This window comes from Elephantulus edwardii, unplaced genomic scaffold (genome assembly GCF_000299155.1).
Source record: "Elephantulus edwardii isolate Elephantulus edwardi_28Jun2011 unplaced genomic scaffold, EleEdw1.0 scaffold00151, whole genome shotgun sequence".
NCBI lineage: Eukaryota > Metazoa > Chordata > Mammalia > Macroscelidea > Macroscelididae > Elephantulus > Elephantulus edwardii.
Window position 1 is genome coordinate 2,428,226 of NW_006399901.1, and position 20,177 is coordinate 2,448,402.

At 53.9% G+C, this 20,177-nt stretch overlaps 1 protein-coding gene across 4 annotated transcripts; it reads right to left on the minus strand.

The window, feature by feature from the left end:
• Positions 1 to 664: 664 nt before the first annotated feature.
• Positions 665 to 20,170, minus strand: PATZ1 (POZ (BTB) and AT hook containing zinc finger 1). Of its 4 annotated transcripts, none has more exons than XM_006894806.1 (5): positions 18,523 to 20,170; positions 17,224 to 17,287; positions 10,998 to 11,169; positions 3,485 to 3,557; positions 665 to 2,202 (listed from the first exon to the last, which is right to left on the minus strand). In XM_006894806.1, exons 1-5 carry the CDS (start codon positions 19,791 to 19,793, stop codon positions 2,169 to 2,171), a joined length of 1,614 nt encoding a protein of 537 aa, XP_006894868.1. In that variant the 5' UTR covers positions 19,794 to 20,170; the 3' UTR covers positions 665 to 2,168. The 4 variants fall into 4 exon arrangements, with proteins under 4 accessions (XP_006894868.1, XP_006894866.1, XP_006894867.1 ...); XM_006894804.1 differs by having other exon boundaries at positions 3,485 to 3,622; XM_006894805.1 differs by lacking the exon at positions 3,485 to 3,557.
• Positions 20,171 to 20,177: the final 7 nt, after the last annotated feature.

Consider the following 20,177-nt stretch of genomic DNA (forward strand, 5'->3'; position numbering starts at 1 on the left):
GACCACGGCCTCAATATTTTCTGCTGCAATTTTCACCTTATACTTGTTATCTGACACCTAAACCCTCCCCACCTTAAACACAGATACACACACACACACAGAGAAAAAAACAAAAACAAAAACACAAACACCAAACCCCAACCCAGGAGCCTGACTCACAGTTAACCTTCCACCTCGTTTCTGAGACTATAAATCTTTATGGAAAATTGCCCATCTTTCTCCCATGGAGTGGCGGGGGATTTGAACTGCTGACTTCTTGGTCAGCAACCTGATGCAGTACGCATTATTTAAATCCATTTTTACCTTACTGTCTCTTCTATTAGGCTCTAGTTGGAAATCTTTTTTACTGCTGTATCTCCAGGGTCTGGAACCATGCCTGGCACTCAGCAGTAAACACACACAAAAAAATCAGCATTTGCTGAAGTGAGAAAAGAGGGCTAGCAACTAGATCTTCAGAAGGAACCTCCAACTGTCAGTCCTGGTGGAGCTGATGATGAAAGGGAATCCACTTGTGCAAGAAGGTTTGTCCTCTGCTTGGAAGAGGGGTCTCCAGGGACCCAGCCACACCTGAGGCACAAGGGTATGGAATACCTACCCTCCTCTGGGTCCTAAGGATTCCCCCTTCCATGTCAGCTTAAAAACCAGACACCAGCAGCAGGTAGAGTAATGTACTAATGTTTTTAATAGTCTAATCAGATCAATTCACATCATAGAGTCAACCTGGGCTTGCTCAAAGGTGACACATCGAGGTATACAATGTCCCCACCTGCTGGCTCGCCCACCTTCCAGGTTCCCAGCCACATCCCAACTCATACCTCCCTGATGAGACTGGCTTGCTTTTTTTTTTCCTTTTTTTAAATTTTGCATAAAACTATTTCTTCCATAGACTTAAAACGATTGACTAGCCCAAGTTAATTATGGTACATCTAAACAAGGTTTAACACTAACCCTAACGTGTGACTGCGGTTTACAAAGAGCTCTGTATCGCCTGGGATAGCTTTCAGTAGCAATTCACTACAACTGGTCCTAAAAAAAGAATAACAATAATAATAATAATTAGAGAACTAAAACCCAACAGCAAGATGAATGATTAGATTCATGTAAGAACTGGAATTTAGGGTGAGGTGACCCCAACAGTTGAGCTCAGTCCTAGCGGTAAAATATTGGCTCTGGAAAGTGTAGGAACCTCCAGGCCAAGGGCTGAGAGCTCAGGGGACACATGCCTTCACCCCATGGTCCACAAGCTGCTGTAGGTTTCCGGCTTTCTTTGAAAACAGTTGGGCGTGAGCGTTGTGTAAGTGGGTGGAAATCCTACCATGGTTTCTTTTGAGGGATGTGGGCAGGGAAAAAAAGGAGTTAAGACCTTAGAGAAGTAGCGGGGGTGGCGGGGTAGGGGGAAACGGACCGAAATCACTGAGGTCCCAGAATGCCATGGGGTTGGGTTCAGTTTTGGGAGACACCACCAATTCCAGCTTCCACTGATCACAGAAACCGGTATTGATGTTGACTGCAGAGATCTATGTAGTGTTTTCTGCCCTCATCACACACTGGGCTCGCAGATAATTTCCACAGGGCATCAGATGAGAATCTATATTCTAAAGACCATTTTTGGGGGGACCTGGCTAGTAGAAAGGGCAGCAGGATGACAGGGTTAGGGAGTGTTAAAAAACGAATAAAAATCTCTCAGCTACAGAACCCAAAGACATCCCTGCCCTCCGCATTCACAGCACTTCTCAGCAGTCCCCAGAGGGCAGTCTCTGGTGGTGGGAGGGCACGTGTCTCTTCATTTGCCCTCAGGCCCCATGGGCTGCTGGTCAACCTCAGGATCAACTAGAGATGATGCAAATGCCGACTGAACTATCTGAAATCCAAAGGACTCCAAGAGAGACATGTTCTGCTGGGGAGAGAAAGGCGAACCCAGGGACGGGCCCAGGTCTCCCAGCGGGCCCCCAAGGGCCCGGACGTGCACCTTCTGGATATGTTTGTTCAAATAGGATTTGGAGCGGAAGAAGCTCCCACATTCAGGGCACGGGTACTTCTTCTCCCCGTCCGACTCGATTTTGTTTTTGGGGACCGCCATGTCACAGGAGAAAGAGCCATTGGCGCTCTGCTTCTCAGGCGTCTTCAGGTCGCTGGCGTCTGAGAGGTCACCATAGGAGTCGGAGCTCTCAATCGGATCCTGATGTGAGCATTTCTGGCCTTCTAGAAGAAAAACAAAACATGGGGGAGGGGGAGAGGAAATGAGGCCAGGTTCTGGAAATGCCCCTCGGGGAGGGCAGCCACCGCCTTGGCAGAACCCATGGAGGAGGCTCAGCTGGTCACTCTGGGAGCCTGGAGCACCTAGGGGACAGGAGTTGGGGGAGTGTGTTTCCCGGGGGGCCACCAGCCTCCCACGCAGCAACTCTTCATGCAGCTGTGCACACGCATCGCTCACCGTCAGCCTGCGTCAAGGAAGGGGGGGGCGAAAAGGGGGCCACCACTGCTGTTGCCCAGAACTCAAGCCCTCCAAGTCCACAGTGATCTCCTAGGGGCCTCTGAGGCGGGGCTGGGGTGGGGGGGGTGACACACACACCACTGATGACACTGAGGGGGCTGAGGCCTGAGCCCAGACTCACTGCACGTCTAGCGAGGCCACATCAGCTTTCAGGAAGATGTCCACCAGGCCGACCTTGCTCAGAGTCCAACCCTTCTCGTCCTGCTCCAAACACATGCCCTGCCCTTATCCAAAACCCTTCCAGGCCTGAGTCCAAACCGCAAAAGGCCCAACGCAACTCTGAACAATTCCATCAGCTAGGTGTGCGGGCCCTGATTCGGCCCACGCGGGCATCGGTCAGCAGCTCCAGCGCCGCTGTGCCATGCCCGGACGGGAGGTCTGTGATGGGAGCCATGGAGCATGCCATCTCTACCATCTGCCGAGGCCCTGGCCTCATTCCAGAGGCAACAACAGCTTGCAACGCCACCGAACTACCCGAGTCAACACGTGAAGGTGGGGCCTGGGGAGCTGTCCCTGCAAACCAGAGTCCCCCATGCACAGACGCAGCCAGATGCCCACCACAAAGAGCTGCACGCAGCAACCAACTGCCCTTCTCACCGGAGAAGCCGGCCTGCCGGCTGCCCGGCTCCCCATGAGGTCAGAGGAGAAAGCTTTCAAGCCACACTGTCCTCCAAGGGCAACAGTCAACCGACAGGCACAGACCAACTCTTGTCATGCAGGGACCCTCTTCCTGCCGTGGCCCACCCCCCTACCGCTGGCAGGGACCACCAAGAGCTGGGGAGGAGGAGGCATGGCTGAATATCAGCGGGGCCCCTGTGGGCTTCACTCCCTAGCTTGGAGTGAGACACCCCATGGTGACTTCCGTCCTGGGGGAGCCGCTGCCACCGCAGATCCCTGGGCCTCCTGGAGGCTGCCTCCCCACACCCAGCCCAGCGCCCCCACGACACAGTCTGCGCAGAGAAGCAAAGTGCAGAGCAAGGGGTCGCTTGCCTTGGTTGCCATAGGTCTTGATGCAGTGGAACGCTGCTCCCCCATTCGGGATGGGCTCCGGGTGCCTGGAGACCTGGGGAAGGGGAACACCGTGGTGGGTTTTAACATGGACCTTTAAGTAGGAGGCAGAGGAGAAACCTAAACAAGACAAAAGGAGATGAGATCCCGAGGCCAGCACGGACGGACACTGCTTCCCCCACGCTGGCTAGCATGCCTGGGGAGGCTGCATCTACAAGGGGCCCCCTCCTTGGCTCAAAACCAGATGCTACTGCACAAGCCGTGGGCTCTGGATGCAGGACGGGGTGGGCAGGGTCCAGGAACAGGCTTCTCTGTGGAGCCCACTTGGCAAGGCTGACATGCAAGGTAGAGGGATGGCCGGAGACCCTGCTTCTGCCAGGCAGGACCAGAGGTCTAATGCCTTGAAGCTGGCTTGGTGTCTCAGGAACTGTGCTTGAGTGAATGTCCCATGGCCCCAGGCCAGCTGCAGGGACCACAGCAAAGGTGTGGGTGGACAGACAAGTACGTGGGCTCCAGGTAGCCACCGATGTCCACCTGCAAGATGCCTATGCAAAGCAATTGCTTGACAAACCAGATTCGGTCCTGAAGGCGTGCAGACAAAATGACATCTCAAAGGAACGGAACACTCCCGGAGTTCCCCTTCTTCTAACTCTTTGGAAGTTTTCTATTATTTCGCTTCTCACTTCCATGATTAACAGGATGTAGTACTGCTTAGACCCTTCAATGGTGGCGGCCATTTCTTCTTCACTGTTTTCTTTGGGCTGAATCTGGAGCATCGATCAAGTTCTCTCAAAGAAGAAGAAACAGGGATGATTTCTGCTGGGCTTTTAGAGAAAAGCAGCCTTGGTGATGCAGTGGGTTAGACAGCAGGCTGCCTTCTCTTCCTCTTTCTACTTGAGGAGAAACGAAGGAGCCTGATTCTGTAGAGATTTAGTCTTGGAAATCCCATGAGGCAGTTCCACTGTTAGGTGCCATCAAGTCAACTGTCTCAGCAGCCCCAAGTACAACCGACGGAATCCTCACCCCCGCCATTCTCACAATCTCCACTGTGCTCAAGTCCACTGTTGAGTCCCTGTGTCGATTCACCTCGTGGAAATGCTTTCCCTCCACCTTTCCCAGCATGCTGTGCCTTTCAATGGAGTGGCTCCTCCTGGCCACAGAGTCTCACAGTCTTTGCTTCTGAGGAGGACTGAGGGAGCAGTTCTGCTCTGTCCAAAAGGGTTGCTATGAATCGGAATTGCCTCTTGGTGCTGAGCTAGTCTCTTAGGAGAGGGCCAGTACACGCTGCTGGAGTTGCTATAGTCAGCTTGATCCATGTGAGGGCTGGGAGAGAACATCATGGGCTCAACTTTCACAAGAACCTGAGGATATGGAATCAGCCAAGCAGGTAAAGGATTCTAATACAGGTTTTCCAAGAAGGAACAGGACCATCAAAGCCCGCTGTGGTCCAGGATCCTATCTTCCCAGGGAGACCAGAAGTCTTTTCTCAGGAGGCCTAGCTGGTGCACCAGTGTCCTGAGGAAGTGGCTTTAGTCCACTCCAGACCTGCTGACATAAATGTAATAATACGCCCATTCTTTTTTTTTTAAAAAAATGTAATTTTATTTTAATCTTGTGTATGTATGTGTGTGTACAGTCAAGTTGGTTCCAACTGACACAGGAGAAGACTGTTCCTCCTTCTCCAGCAGAACATCTGGTGGATTTGAACCACGAGCATTGCAGACTACAGTGCAGCTTCTTGCCACTAGGCCACCAGAGCTCCTTTCCATTCCCTTTGAAGATGAATAATCGGCAGGCTAACACGGTGGGACCCCTTGCTATATAGGCTCTGAGTCTGGAGAGCTCAATGTTAACAGATGTCTGTAGAAGACTTGTTTTTAATAACACCTAAATTGGCATAACCTTCAGAGAACCACCAGAAGCCCTGATGGCACAGTGCATAACATGTCAGGCTGCTAATCAAAAGATGAGTAGTTCAAGGCCACCAGCTGCTCCACAGGGGAAGATCTGCAGTTTCCTCCCATAAAGATCTGCCACAAGATGGAATCAACTCAACAGAAGTGGGTTGTTTGTTTTGGTTTTTCTTTTTTTTCTTTTTGGAGGGTTAGGTGCTGACCGTGGGGGCCCATCACAACACAGATGTTCTCCCCACATCCACCCGGTAACTAGGGAATCATTACGATAACCACTTCACAGATGAAGAAATAGGAAGCCCAGAGAGATGGAGCAACTGCCGTCACACACAGATACAAAGGAGCAGAGCCTAGACTTCAACCGAGGACTGTGTGTCAGGAGAACTTGGCCCATGCCCACTGGGCACGCTCTTTAATGTCTCCCCGTGGCTTGGCCCTGTGCCCCACGCATTCCTTGGACCACTGCAACCATCGTCCCCGTTTATACTCATGGAGTTCTCTCCCTTATTGCTGAGCCGAAGTGGCAGCCCCTGGCAGGCGGGTGCTGGCCCGAGAGCAGCAGCTGATGATGCTTGGAGAGAAATCGAGGTACCAGAGCACTCCTTCCTTTCCAGACTCGGCCACTTCAAAGACCAGACATGTGCTGGTCACGGCTCAGCCTGGCGAAGTGAAATGTCTTGTCCCAAGATCTGAGCTGTCTGCCTGGGTCCATCAGCAAGATGACTGGCTTTAAAGGGTCCCGTGTTCACATCCAAAGAGGACAGCAAAGAGGTAGCAAGGAGCAGGTGAGCAAAATGGGAAATGAGGGTCTTGACACTAGGGTTGGCACTTTGGAGACCCTTCAAAACCAACCTGCACCAGGAAATCAGTGCCAGACATCAGAAGCTTCTATCTAACATTAGGAATAAGGCAGGTTTACAAGAGAATTGTGTTATTTTTAAATCCCTTGCAAGACCTCTGAAACCCAAGGTGTGCCAGGGAGGGTCTACTGCAATCAAAAGGGAAGGAATAGGAATTATGAAATTAACGCCTTCTGGGGCGAGGAGCCTTGGTGGTGCAGTGGATACCCACCAGTTGCTCAAGGAAGAAGAATGAGATAAAGACAGCCTTGGAGACCCTATGGGGCAGTTCTGTTCTCTCCTACAGGGTTGAGATCCACCCAGCAGCAGTAGTTTGGGGTTCTGGGGGGAACAATACCAGAATAATACAAGAATGCTCACAAGTAACTTGCTGTATTTTCCTCAAACACATGGCTGGCTCCTCTTGTCTTCTCTCCAGCTACAGACCATAATATCTATAGCAGACCTCATGGTAGAGGTTGTAGGAGGGGTCCCCCAGCTAACAATTGAAGCCCAGACTTTAAACACAAAAGAGCTAAGTGTCAGGCAGCAACAGAAGCCAAGCCCCCGAGCAGAAGACATCATCTGTTTAGCCAGATATATGTAGCTGCCGTTTGCACCCCACCTACCGCTGATTAATCAAGGGCCAAGGAGACATCAGATTGGTAGACCTCAACATCTTTGGATAAGAACACGGGACCCATTAAAGCCAATCATCCTGCCAATGGTACCAGGCAAACAGGTCAAGAGGCAAAGAAACTCTACTCCAGGAACTTCCCAGGACGGAATTCTCTGAGGAACCAGCTCTCAAGCCCTCTGCGGCCACCTGGACTGCAAGGATGTGCTCCTTTCAGCTGGGTTTTCTTTCCCGGTATGCCTGCAACTCACTCTCCTGGAGTGAATCCACCTTTGGCAGGATTCACATCCAGGGAGGGTCAGGGAAGTTATTTGCCTGGTCTAAACCCTGGCAGGGCCTCACCCAACTGAGCTGTGTGGAAAAAGCACACAAAAGTGCTCCTGTCCTCTCAGGCCAGGGGACGGCTCTCCGCGTCCAGGGTGGACACTGGTGACAACTGGTGGCCTGGTACTAAGGAACTGCGCTGCCAACCCAAAGGTGCACGGCTCGAATACACCAGATACTCTGCGGACAATCTGCTCCCGTGTGATTTACTGCCTCTGAAAACCTGGAGGATCAGGTGAGTCAGATACGTATCAACAGTACACAATAACAACACCAGGGAGAAAGCTTCCTCTAGGCTCTACGTAGAGTGATGATGTCTTGAGTTTTCATATCATCCCTGTCAAGGATCTACCTCTCTTCACACCGACATATGTGCACATGCACTCAGATGCTGCTACAGAAACTTTAAAAGGAAGACAAGGCGGCCATGCACACATCAGTCTCTCCTTCCCACTGTCCAAAGCCAACTCATCATTCACTTGAAAATGAAAGAACCAGCTTTCCCAGCCAAAATAACCTCCCTCCAAAGTAAAGCTCTTCGTCTGCAAATGGAACCATCCACATCCTGGTATATGCCTCTCAGACGAAGACCAGATCAGTTGGCTTATAACTTTGCATCTGATTTCAAGCGCAACACTTGGCATAACCAGATGCCTCTTTCTCCTCCTCCCAGCCTACACAACCAGGGATTGTCTGTGTGACCAAGAATAAAGACGAGACTAAGCAGATTGTCTGAAGTGTAGGAATCTCAGAGGGTATGCTGAAGTTGGCTTGATCCAACCTCAACCATTCTGACACTGAGCCTTTCTTTGCATGGACCTTGTAAAAGACAAGAACGTTCATTCTTTTATTCAAGGAGCTCCCACTGTCATCTAAGTCTTTGTGATGAAGGCCAAGGATGACATTCAGTGTCCTGTATTCTCACCCAATATCCCGGTGTCTTTGATGTCCGAAAGTCCTTGGTCTTCCTCTTATTTGAGATCCCTTCATATTTATGCCTTAAAGGAGTCCTGGTGGTGGAGTGCATAACGCGATGGGCTGCTAACCAAAAGGTCGGCAATTCGAATCCACAGAAGGACAGGTAGTTTCCTCCTGTGAAGATGTATATAGCCTTGGAGACTTGATAGAGGGATGCTGTGAGCTGGGACCAACTTGATGGCAGTGGGGTTTTTAGTTAAGCCCAAGGAATGAGTCCAGAGGCAGAGGCTCTCGTTCCTTCTCTTCTGATGAAGACCACGGCTGGTTTTTCTTCCTCATGAGAACCCGGCGTAGGCTGAACCACAGCCCTGTCTTAACTTCTTGGCACAACAGGGCTTCTTGCCCGGATTGCAGGATGCAAAGGTGTTGTTCTCCTGACCTAGTCCTGGCTTTCCTGAAAACTAGTGAGTTCTGAATTATTCTTCTGGGGCCCCTACCCCAGCCATGAAACCCATGGACTGTTTTCTCAAAGCCTTTTTTTAAAAAAAAAAATTGTGTGTGTATTGTCAAATCAGACCTGACTGGTACAGGAGGAGACTGTCCTTCCTTCTCCAGCAGAGCATCTGGCAGATTTGAACCGCGTGCCTCTGGGATTGCAGTGCAGCTTCTTGCCACTAGGCCATCAGATCTCCCATCCTAAAGCCTTTTTATCAGCCTAAGGAAAAATATCCTGAGGCACAGGCAACTGTTAAGCTGTGCGACATTAGGTGTCTCCTAGTTGGGGTCACCTTCCCACTGCTGCTCTCTGGCCTCCTTTCCTGCTGAGCTGGGCCCACCAGTGCTGTGGGACTTTAGCTCTCCACCCTGCTCTCTGCAGTCAGGAGTGGTCTTTCTGAGTTTTATCAGCAACAACCTCCATTCTCTTGCATTTCCAGCCTTGGTTCTTGGACCCCAGCTCTTGCGCTCGGAACGTCAACAGTGGACCCTTAACAGACCAGTTACCAAGGGCACATGGCAACAGCCTTAAGAGTTGTTGGGGAACACTATCAGGAAGCCAGATTTAGATGAGGCAAGACAGGAAATCATCTGTTTCTAGGGCTGGGGTGGCCACGCTCCAGACAGGCAACCTCATAACCTGCTCTCTTTGCACGCACCAACCTACCGCTCGCTATCTGGGGGACGTTCCTGATAGAAATGAGTTCTGCCGACACATTCAAAAGTAGGATGAGGGTTTGAGCTGCCTTTATTACCCGTTCCCCACAAGGGGTTTTCGCTGGTGGTAGAAAGACAAGAGGGTCAATATCTAGTAGCCTTTAAGACCAATCCCAACTGTGCAAGTCCCGGAAAGGAACCCTGCCCCAAGGAACCAAGAACACCCCATTGTTATTATGTGCTGTGGGGTAGACTTCAGTTTATATTAACCCTATGAACAATGGCTTTGAACCTTGCCCGACCCGGAGCCAACCTCACTGTCTCTGACATATCTGACCCCACTGCCACAGTCACTCTGTCAATCCACCTCATACAGGGCCTTCCTCTCCTGCTCTGTCCCTCCACCCTCCCAAGCATGCTGTCCTTCTCCAAGGACTGGTTCCTCCTTACAACATGCCCAAAGTATGTGAGACGGAGCTTCAAAATTCTTGCCTCCAAGGGAACAATCTGGTTTCACCTGCTACTCACTCAGCAATCTCCCTCTACTGAGGACCCCAGGGCACAGGTAGGCCAGCACAAGCCCCAGCGATTCCAGCCGTATATCGGTGCAAACCTGAGGATCAGCAAGCCATGTCCCTCCTGATCATCATCCTGTCCCTCCTGAAAGCATAAAGATGCAGCATCCTGAAATTCAGGCAACTTTCACAAACCGTGTCTTCCAGGACCCCAACATCTTGTGAGGTGGGCAACAAGACAGACAAGGGGTGCTTGCAACACCATTTGGGAGAACAAACTGGAGCTTAACGGAGGAAGGGAGACCACAGAGAAACGCAGAACAGAAAGGACTGGACCCAAACCTTAGGTCCCCTGCCTCCTGCTTCAATACTCAAAATTCCACAGAGCCACACCCCAGATGGTTGGAAACCTTGGGACAAGAATATCCCAGGAGATGAGAAGGCTTCCCAGGAATGTCCCTGATCTCCCCAAAGCAAACAGCATGCAGAAACCTCCTAGCGCGCACCACACGCAACTCCCCCAAGCTCCTTCACTACAGAGACAGCGCAAGCCTCTTCCACGGCCACCAGAAAACACAGCCATTCTAACAGAAAACAAGGCCTGGCAGAACCTCGGGGACAGGCTGACTGGACCACGTCTGACGGAACACCGGCGCCTGAAAGTGAGATGCCAGGCAAGCCACGCCACCGTTGTTCACAGCACGCCAGCAGACCTGAAGCCCCTAGCGCTCTTTCTCTCATCAAAGCCACAATCTACTTAAATAGCTCTTTTCTGCGTTCTCGGTGCTCAGAAGTCTCCAGCCCTTGTCCATCTCCCCACACCATCATCTCCCCCAGTGACTGAATTTCATGTGCCAGGGAAGCCTTTTACTGAGACCCCTCTATCCCACCTCCTGGGCCTAGGGACTCTCCCATCAAACTCAGGAGTTCAAGGGCCTTCTGCAAAAACTATAATCAGCCCACTGCCCGAGCAGCAGGTGCGCTGTGGGCTCAAGCTTGGGAACAGCATTCCCTGCACCTGGTCTCTTGGGACCGCCCATCCCAAGTCGGCAAAGAGCTGGCAGGGGAGGCTGGTGGCTGCAAAGTGTTTGTCCTCCAGGGGGCGCGCAGAGGCAGGGTGGACAATACAGCCCCTGGGGCCTCTCATGCAAGCTCAGGCCCCACCACTGGAAGTGAGGGGTGCAGTGGGGAGATTACCTCGGTTACAGATGCTACAGAAGTTGCTGGGCCCCTCGCTGTGCTTCTTCAGGTGATCCGCCATGTACGCTGCCCGCAAGTACTTCCCACACACCTGGCAAGGCACCTTGTCTTCGTGACAGGCCAGGTGGGAGCGGAGACGGTCTCGGGTGGCGAAGGAAGCATTGCAGGTCTGAGGGGGGAAAAGAAAACTAAAATGAAGCAAACCTGTCCATTCTACCCAGCACCCCACGAAGCAAAAACCAGCCTGCAGGTTCCCTGGGTAGAGATTTGTGGAGTCCAGGTTCTCTACCCAGAATGCCAAGGGGATGCTCTTACACGGCACAGGCCCTCCTCATGGGACACTCGAATTGAAATCAATTCCAGTTAAGACAAACATGTAAGAACACGGCAGGTCGAGTTCAAACACTCTAGTATGAACTGAAAGAAAGAGTGAGGAATATTTCCATTCTCACACTAAAAAGAGACTTTAAGAGCATAGAAACAGACCAGTCTTCCTACCCACTATCCCTAGGTCTTCTCTCTATTCTGGTTTATTCACTTTATTCAAAAGTGGCATTTGTCTTGGCCAACAGGGAGACAGAGAGCAAATACAGGATGAAGCACCCGGAACTGCAAGGCTCGAGCGTTTGTGCTGAAAAAGCACAGGCTGTGGAGTGAGTGTCGATTCTGAGAATCAGCAGAGAGCGAGGGCCAGAGGCTTCGGGTTCATCTGTGAAATGCTGAGCTGGGAAGTGCTGGTAGCAGCAAGGATGCCACTCCTACCCCGCACCCTCTGAGCACCCATCTGGGTCAGGCGGTCACCAACCATGCTTAGCCCGTTTCAGAGGCAGCTGGCTCACAAAGGCAGCCCGTCGTCAAGAGCATGGCCAGAGGCGAGCTCTGGTGGCCTAGTGGCAAGAAGCTGCACTGCAATCCCAGAGGTGTGCAGTTCAAATCCATCAGATGCTCTGCTGAAGAAGGAGGAATAATCACCTCCTGTACCAGTCAGATCTGATTTGACAGTACACACATAAAAAATAATAATAAAAATTAAAAAAAAAAGAGCATGGCCAGAGCCACATGGCTCAAAATCTGACCGTAGCACCCTGGGAAGGCAGCCACCAGGTCGCCAGGCCCACCCCACACCTGAGGACCAGATTCAGCATCACTCACTTCCCTATCCAAATGCCACCCTCTCAGGCCAGGCGCACAAAGGCAGCCCAGCCTTGGCCAGGGGAGTGTCACAGAAAGTCTGGGAGCCCCTCAGAATGGAATCTAGCAGCTTCCCAGTTGTGCGGAAGTTCAAGTTAGAACCGACTCACTGCTGATTTGATTCCCCAGTAGGTTTTCAGAAAGAAAATGCCCATTTCTCCCACAGAGCAGCTGGTGTTTCGAACCCCTAGCGTTTGGGTTGGTGGGACAACTCCTTAACCATGAGGCCACTCGAGCTTAAATGAACAACAGACCAAATGTTAACCCATCAATGCTCCACAGATTAAACTGCAAAACACAGAGCTGCTCTGGCTCAGTCTGGAAGCAGAGCCTGATATTTCCCGTCAAAAGTCTGAAAGCGGTCACCACCCCCAAATGTTTAATCTGACAACGCAGTGACAGTGAGAACCTCACACAGCATGGCTGTGGACACAGGAGACACCACTGTCACAAGCGTATCTGTGTTTCCTAAGTCTGTGTGGGTCAATGTTACAAACACGAGCAGGGTGATTTATAAGGATGAAATGCTGGCTCTGCCTGTTTTATACAACTGAGCTGCTTGGTTTAACAAATGAGAAAGCAAAGTTTAGGAAGTCACTTGTCCAAAGCACACAGACTCAGCATTCGCCTTGCCGACTCTCCTGGCTGGCCTTAGGTTTAAAAGCCAAAACCATGAAATCCACTGCTGTGTTTCCCAGTCTGTAAAATCTTTCCCAGAGGACACTGCCCAGCTTTCCCCCATGGAGCGGCTGGTGTATTCAAGCCTCTGATCTTTCAGTCAGCAGCCCTACCCCACCAGGACGCCAGTCCTCAACTTAAGAGATGTGCACAAACCAAGGGAGGTGACTGCTTGTGAGTGAACAATGCTGTTACCTCTCAGCACCATGGACTCAGGGAACTCTGGTGGCCTAGTGAGTAAGGAGTTGCGCTGCCAACCCGAAGGCAGATGGTTTGAATCTACCAGCTGCTCTGAGGGAGAAAGATGGGCCATCTTCTCCCATGTGATTTAAAGCTTCTAAAAACCCGCTGGAGCTTTAGGAGTCGCTTCCAACTTGATGGCAGAGTTGAGGTGACTCATGATTGGAGAGGCCGTGGTGGGGAACTGTAGCAGATGGTCTCATGGACACAGGTGGGTTCCCCACCTCAGGGGCCTCATGACTAACCTCAGGACACAGTAAGGGGACAGAAGACTGTCCCACCGAGTCCTTCAGCCTATGAACTAGAGCCAGGGCTGCCATAAACACCCTCCGAGAGCATGTGTTGATTTATCCGTTCACAGATCAGGCTGTGTTTACCAGCCAGTGATCAAAGACATCCTTCCACAGGTCAGAGGGATCCGACACGGGTCCAGTGTAGGAACACAGATAAAGATGCACACGCCAGATTGCTGTTCTGCAATCCTGGGAAGAGGGACCCCGAGAGGTGTAGGAGAGATGCCTCGTCACCTTCCCAACCTTCTTTGGAGAATGTGTCTTCAGGAGAGCTCTACCCGCCAGGCTAAGTTATCTAAAGATGACGTGCAGCCCAACTTTTATTATCCACAAGTGGATTACCCACTGGGGGGATTAGCTAAACAGAATTAAAATCCCAGACAGGGCTGGCTCCCTCTCCTCTGCCTCCCTTGATTATCTCGAAGGGAACCAAAGCCAACGTTTGCCTGAGCAAACAGAATTAGGAATGTAAATCTGCTGCTGGGGGGAGAGAAAAAAAAAAATAAAACCAGCACCGAAATCTGTGTTCGAACGCCAAACTGAAAGTATTGTTGGTTCCTCTGGGCCAGGACTGACCCCAGTAGTTCCTGGGAGGTCAGGACACCAAAGAACTGAGTCACTTGACCCAGGAGAGACAGGGTAAGAGAGAAGAGAGGCGCAAGTTAGAGGGGACATCCAGAGTTTCTAGGCTGACGGCACTCATCAGAAATGTGTCCCTGTCCTGTGACACTTACAGGTGACAGTGAGCTGGTGGTACCTGAGGGGCTGCTCTGCCTCCTGTCCAGGTGGCGTGTGGTCATAGTTCAATACCATGCACCCCACTCCCTGCCACCTGTCTTATCCCAGACTTGCTATAAAGGTTTGAGCAGCTTGGGCCTGGGGGCCCAGCTGTTATGGAGAGATTTAGATACACGCTACTCTTGGGGTGGTGAAAGTCTGGCAGCCTGAGGAGGGGGCTTCCACAGCCCTTTCCACAACCCCAGGAAAGCCACAGGGGCCATGTGGTCCCCTTTCACCTTAAGGCTACACCAATTCCTGTTTTGCTCCACCTCCACTCATTCCTTTTGGAACAAGCTGTCCTTCCAGCCAGAACTGCCACAACCAGCCCCAGGGAGGGGGCGGGGTGGCGGCACAGAGGCCTGGAAGTGATGACTGAGGGCTGAGCTGCTCTGGCCTCTCTGACGGGGGTTACCACCTCAGCCCACTGAACCTCTAATGCCGGTCATGTTGGGACACCTCGATGGTTCAGCAAAGAAAGGAGCCTGGAAGCCAGAAGAGAGGCCACATAATACTGCTCAGCCTGTATGACCAGGCCCCAGTGTTTAGCAGGAGGTCAATCGGTGGCACCCATCTATGGAACTGCTTCCTCTTACAATGGCGATATGACACTGGAGGGACAAAGAGGTCCACCTGTCCCCAGCTTGGCCAGGGGTCCCTATGTACCATCTCCCAGAGGGTCCCCAACCTCTGATGCTTCCAGAATACACACCATGCAAAACCAACACTTCTCTTTAAACAAACCCGGACCAAGTGGCTGGCCAGCCCATTTGAGGTGGGGTGGGAGGGAGGAGTGCCGACTACAAGGTGGGAGCTAAGGTGGGGCCCGAAGGTCTATGAACGTGAGCGCTGGAGAGGGGGGAACAGGAGTGAGCTTGCACCCCAAAAGACAGCGATGTCAGTGTTACAACAGACCAAGGACAAAACACACAAAGCCTCAAATGTTAGAATGAAAACGTTTTATCATCACTCCACACCAGTGGGATCCAAGGGTCTACAGAGGCTTTATCAGCCCCAAGTAAAGCTATCAGTTAGTCTAGTTCCTGAGCAGACCTGCTAATAAAATCAACCTCAAAAATTCACAAAAGTCTAATTTACTAGCTAGAAACTAAAAGCAGGACCCATCTGAGTGGGTGAGTATGGACGAGGGCAAAACCAGTGACCCTGCTGGACTTGCTCCAGAGAGTTCTCTGGAAGCTGACTCGCTCCGGAGCTGGGGAGGGGAACAGGCACCATTCTAGGAACCCGTGCCTTTATGGACGATGATGCCGGGGTCAGGGAGCAGCTAAGCTGAGGCCTTAATTCCCATAAAAGCACCAACATCTAAAATAACCCAGGCAGATAGAGGCCTAGGGGTGCCATCTGTTAAAGAGGGACAACAAAAGGCCAGGAGCGCCCAGAAGGGAACTTGGAGGTTGTGGGAGGGCCCACGAGGGAGCTTCTTGCACCCTCATCTGGCAGCCCTGAGCTGGGAAAGACCCGAGACACGAGGGGAGGGAAGGGAGTGGGGCATGGTGGGCAGGGACCACCTGCTAGCCTCTCCCAACACAGGGGCTTCTGGCCAACCACCATTCACACCCCTTTCCACAGGGAACCTTCTCCAGAAAGGCTTATGCTAGCCGACAGGCCACTGGGTAAAGGGCCGGCCGCCCTCTGGGGTGGCCCAGCCCTGCCTCAGATACCCTGGTGGCGCTGAGCAGAAGAGGGGGTTGCTGGAGTGTGTGGGGCCCAGGTTCTCAAGGGCCGGGAATGACTTTTTTAGAGAAAGGGAAAAGGCGGTGTCAGGAACCGAATGGGACGACCTCCACAAAGCAGGCTGGGCAAAGTCCCATGATGGCAGGTCGCTAGGAAGAGGTTCCAGGGGTGGCAGGCCGCTGCTGCTCCCAACCCACACCTAGAAAAAGGGCAGAGAGTGCAGGTTACCCCCCCAGGCCACTGGGCACACCCCCAGTGCCCTTTGGGCTCCTCCTACTCTGCCTAGGCTGCTCCATACACTACCTGGGAGGATCAGAATGCGCTCAAGGGACAACTAGAGAGAAAGAAAGCAAGCAAGGAATACACACAGCTCCCAGCAGCCCCACCCGGGGGGCAGCCTCCAGTCGTCTCATCTGCTTCCGCCTCCAGGCAGGCCACCTGCCTGCCTCTGAGAAAGCATCCTCATTTGGTCCCTGAGAACTCTGCCCTGATTTCCACAGCCCTGAGTCCCTGCCCTCTGGCCATTAAGGGGAAAAAGATAAGCAAGTTGTCTACCAGGAGGGGTCCCACACTCACCATCCACCCTCCTCACTTTTGCCCACCACTCAGGTGGTGGGAACCTGGGATAGGAGCAGGGAGAAAACTGAGAGATAAGAGGCGTGTTACTCATCAGTACAAGGAAGGCTCATGGGGAAGGAGAGAAAATTCAGGTTTTTGGGCACCCGAAGGGCCTCCAGATATTATCCAAGCAGACGGCCCAGCTTTTTTTAATTACACAGAGGTGACAAGGAGACCCCTGCTCTCTGGTTCTCCAAAACCCCTGGCTGTGCACACAGTGGGTGCCGGTGCCCGCCTGGGCCTACCCGTCCCCTGGCACCCTTTGTGCCCTGTAGACCTATGAGATGGTCGCATTAGGTAAGACAACGACGAGACGGAATTGCTGGCCTTGCTGGCCGAACCTTCAGGAGCCCTCTACAAAGCTTTCCCTCTCACTGGAGGTCCCTGCAAAGTGCTAGGGGAATCAGAGACGAACCAAACCCCAAGACATGGAGTGTACCGTGTGAGCCCGCCATCAGAGCAGGCAGGTGGGCAGACGTCAGGAGAGGGGTGACAAGCAACAGAGCAAAGACAGGGTTAGGAACAGGCACCAAGCAACTAGGAAGGCAAAGGGGGGGAGAACAAAGGACGCGAGCGGATGGAGGGACGGAGCGGGAGGTGTGCAAAGCGGTGGTCCACCAGCCAGCCCTCAGCACACACACAAGGTCCCCCACCCCCGCAGCACGCGCTCACGCAAGTTGCTGTGGTTGAGGCTGTGGGAACAGCCCATCGGTGCCTGGCCCGGTCCCTACCTGACACTTGTGAGGCCGCTCAGAGGTGTGCACCTGCTTGATATGTCCGTTCAAGTGATCAGGCCTGGAAGAGAGAAGCAAGAGACTTGATATTCTATTTAAAAAAAAAAAACCCAGACTTGGCCAGAGGCTTCCCAACCCCCAACACAGGACACAGGACTCTCCCACTCCCCACCCCCACCCCCACCCCCAGGCCTAGCTCCCACAGGCCCTGCTAGGCCTCTCTGTCCAGGGGGTGGGGGTGGGGTGAGGAGCATTCCTCTGACCTTGCCTGCCCACCCCCCTTCTTCCTAAACCACAAGGCTTCTTGGGAGGGGAGGGGTATGGGATTCATTGTCCCGTCTCCAGCCCCCCACCCCCTCCCCCAGCCTCTCCCACTGCAGCAGCCAATGAATGACACCCAGATGGAATTCAGTCCCCAGAGGCCACAAGATAGAGCTTAAGTCCCCAGCTGGGCCGGTAAACCAGATGCCTGAAGGTGGGCAGGGGTTGCCTGACCGGTAGGACGGGTTCCTGGCTGGGGCCCCTCTGGGGGAGTTCCCCAGGTTCACACACACACACACACACACACACACACACACACACACACCCTCAGCACCCAGACAAGTTAAAACCAGACTTTTCCTCAGAACGTTTCCCCTCCGAGAGAAAAACCCCAAACAACCCTCTGCTAGCAGTCTGGTCCTCCGTCTCCTACTAAGCTCAGGAGAAAGTGAATGGAAAAGGGCACTCTGCCGCTTTGACCCCTGGCCTGAAGACGTAATGGGGACCTATGGGTGCAGTGGGACTCTGGAGGCGTCAGGGCCCAGCAGATAAAGATCCTGGCTCTCTGGAGAGCCTGGGGGAGGCTGAAGTCTCCGCACTGGGGGGGCTCCGTAGAGGCAGCATGAAGATGCACTTGTCCCAGCCATCCCCCCTCCCTCGGCAGCCATTCATGCGGGGAGAGTCGCTGCAAGAGCCCAGCCTCCCGCCCCCAGAGAGGGCCCCACGCCTGGTGCCGGAAACACAAAGGGAGCCGGAGAAGAATGGCAAGGCCTGGTGGCTGGGGCCTGAGGAATGAAGCCAGCCCCTTCTCAGGCCCCAAGGAAGAGAGACAGTGGGGCCCGCCTAGTGCCAGAGAACTTCCTTGGGGGGAAGAGAAAGCAGCTCTTGGCAGCATCACCTCAAAAGCAGGGCCCTCAAAACACTCTTCCCCAAACCTGTAAGGTCAAGTGAACTCCTAAAGCCCCTCCCATGACCCAAGATCTTGGCAAGGGGCTACCAGAGAAATCAGACCCGAGTGGTGGCCCCTTTCCTCACCTGGAAAAGCCTTTCCCACAGCTCTGGCAGATGTAAGGCTTGCCCACGGACCCATCATGGGACCGCACGTGGTAGGACATGCGGTCTTTCCTCTTGAAGCGCAGTCCGCACACGGGACAGGAGTAGGGCTTCTCCCCAGAGTGGGACAGCTTGTGTCGGTTGAGATGGTAAACGTCGCGGAAGATCTTGCCACAGATCTCGCAGGCTACCTGCTTCCTGGTCCGGCTCCTCTTGCGGGGGCCGTCGGGGTCCTCGGAGATGGGCAGCCCGTTCTCGCCCAGCCTCGGAGGAGGCAGGTCAATGTAGCCCAGCTGGAGGCTGGTGACACCGTGCTGGGCCTCGTGCTGCCGGAGCCGGGTGGCATCGGTGAACACTTTCCCACACAGGCCACACGGAAGGATGCCCGCCTCTCTTAGGCCCCCTGGGGACCCGAACATGGAGTCCAGCAGGTTGGCCTTCCTGGGACGGCCCCTGCCTCGCTTGCCAGTCAGGGGAGGGGTATTGGATGCCACATTGGGGAATGGGGAAGTCAGAAGTTGGGGGGACAAAGGTCCAGCCACCATGGGCAAGCGGTCCACTCCTGGTAACACAGGCAGAGAGGCTTGGTTTGCAATGGCTGCACCTGCCGCCCGGGCCACCTCCTCCTCGGGCTGCATGCTGCCCGCGATGCCATTGCTGTTGGCGGCCAAAGCCGCTCCATTGGTCATGTCCAAAGGGAAGCCCAAGTCCGAGGTTCCAGGCGGGCGGAAGAGCATGATGTCAGCGCGCGCAGGGGGCACCAGGATCTGCACGTTGGACTGTTTGATGACTTCCTGGCAGATCTCGATGACCGACCTCATCAGCAGGAACTTGGCGGCCGTCATGAGCTCGGGGAAGCTCTCCAGGCGCACCACGATGCGGGAAGTGTAGGCGAAGTCCAGGATGTCCCCGAACACTTTGGAGCTGATCGTATGCATCTCCAGCTCCCGGCTGCCCGCGGCCCCGCCGCCTGGGGCCGCCGCCGCGCCTCCCACGTCGGCGGGACCCCCGTCCGCCGCTCCGCCGTCGCCCAACTGGGCACTGAACACCGATTCAAAGTACTCGCTGCAGGCGGCCAGCACGGCGCGGTGCGCGGGGAAGCTCTCGTCTCCCACCCGCAGGAGCACGTCGCAGAAGCGCCCGCCGTTTTTGCGCTGCTGGTTCAGGTTGTGCAGCATTTCGGTGCTGTGCCTGCTCACCTGGTAGGTGTAGCAGCCGGACGGGCCGCAGGAAGCGTCGTTCACCCGCTCCATGGCCGCCGCCCCCTCCCCACTAGCCAGCCCGCCGCACCTGCCCGCCCCCCCTCCCCAGAGGCAGCGAGAAGCCGGGTGCAGCGGACGTGTCTACACTCTACACGTGCCGGCCCCGAGCTCTGTGGTCTCGCAGGTGTGCCGAGCGCACACGCCCCCTGCCCGGCTAGGACTGTCTAGACGGCAGGGTGTACCAGCCCCCACATTGCCTCCCCCAGGCCGGCTAGATCGCGCGCTCCTCTCTCCACCCAGTCCGCCCGCCTCCCCTTCTCCGTCTACCTTCCAGGGGGTACGCGAGAGAAGAGGTGCGCCCCTCCTGCAAACGCGCCCGCCACCTCCCCTTCCTCCCGCCAGGCGGCGCCGGCGCGCAGCCAAGAGGGACGCGCG

Excerpts from the sequence above, each read along its gene's own strand:
- PATZ1 (XM_006894804.1), bottom strand. The coding sequence starts at position 19,793 with ATGGAGCGGGTGAACGACGCTTCCTGCGGCCCGTCCGGCTGCTACACC. Across the intron at positions 11,170-17,223 it reads AGCGGCCTCACAAGTGTCAG|ACCTGCAATGCTTCCTTCGC; the intron begins GTAGGGACCGGG and ends TTCCCCCCTCAG. Across the intron at positions 2,203-3,484 it reads CAAGACCTATGGCAACCAAG|AAGGCCAGAAATGCTCACAT; the intron begins GCAAGCGACCCC and ends TTTTTCTTCTAG.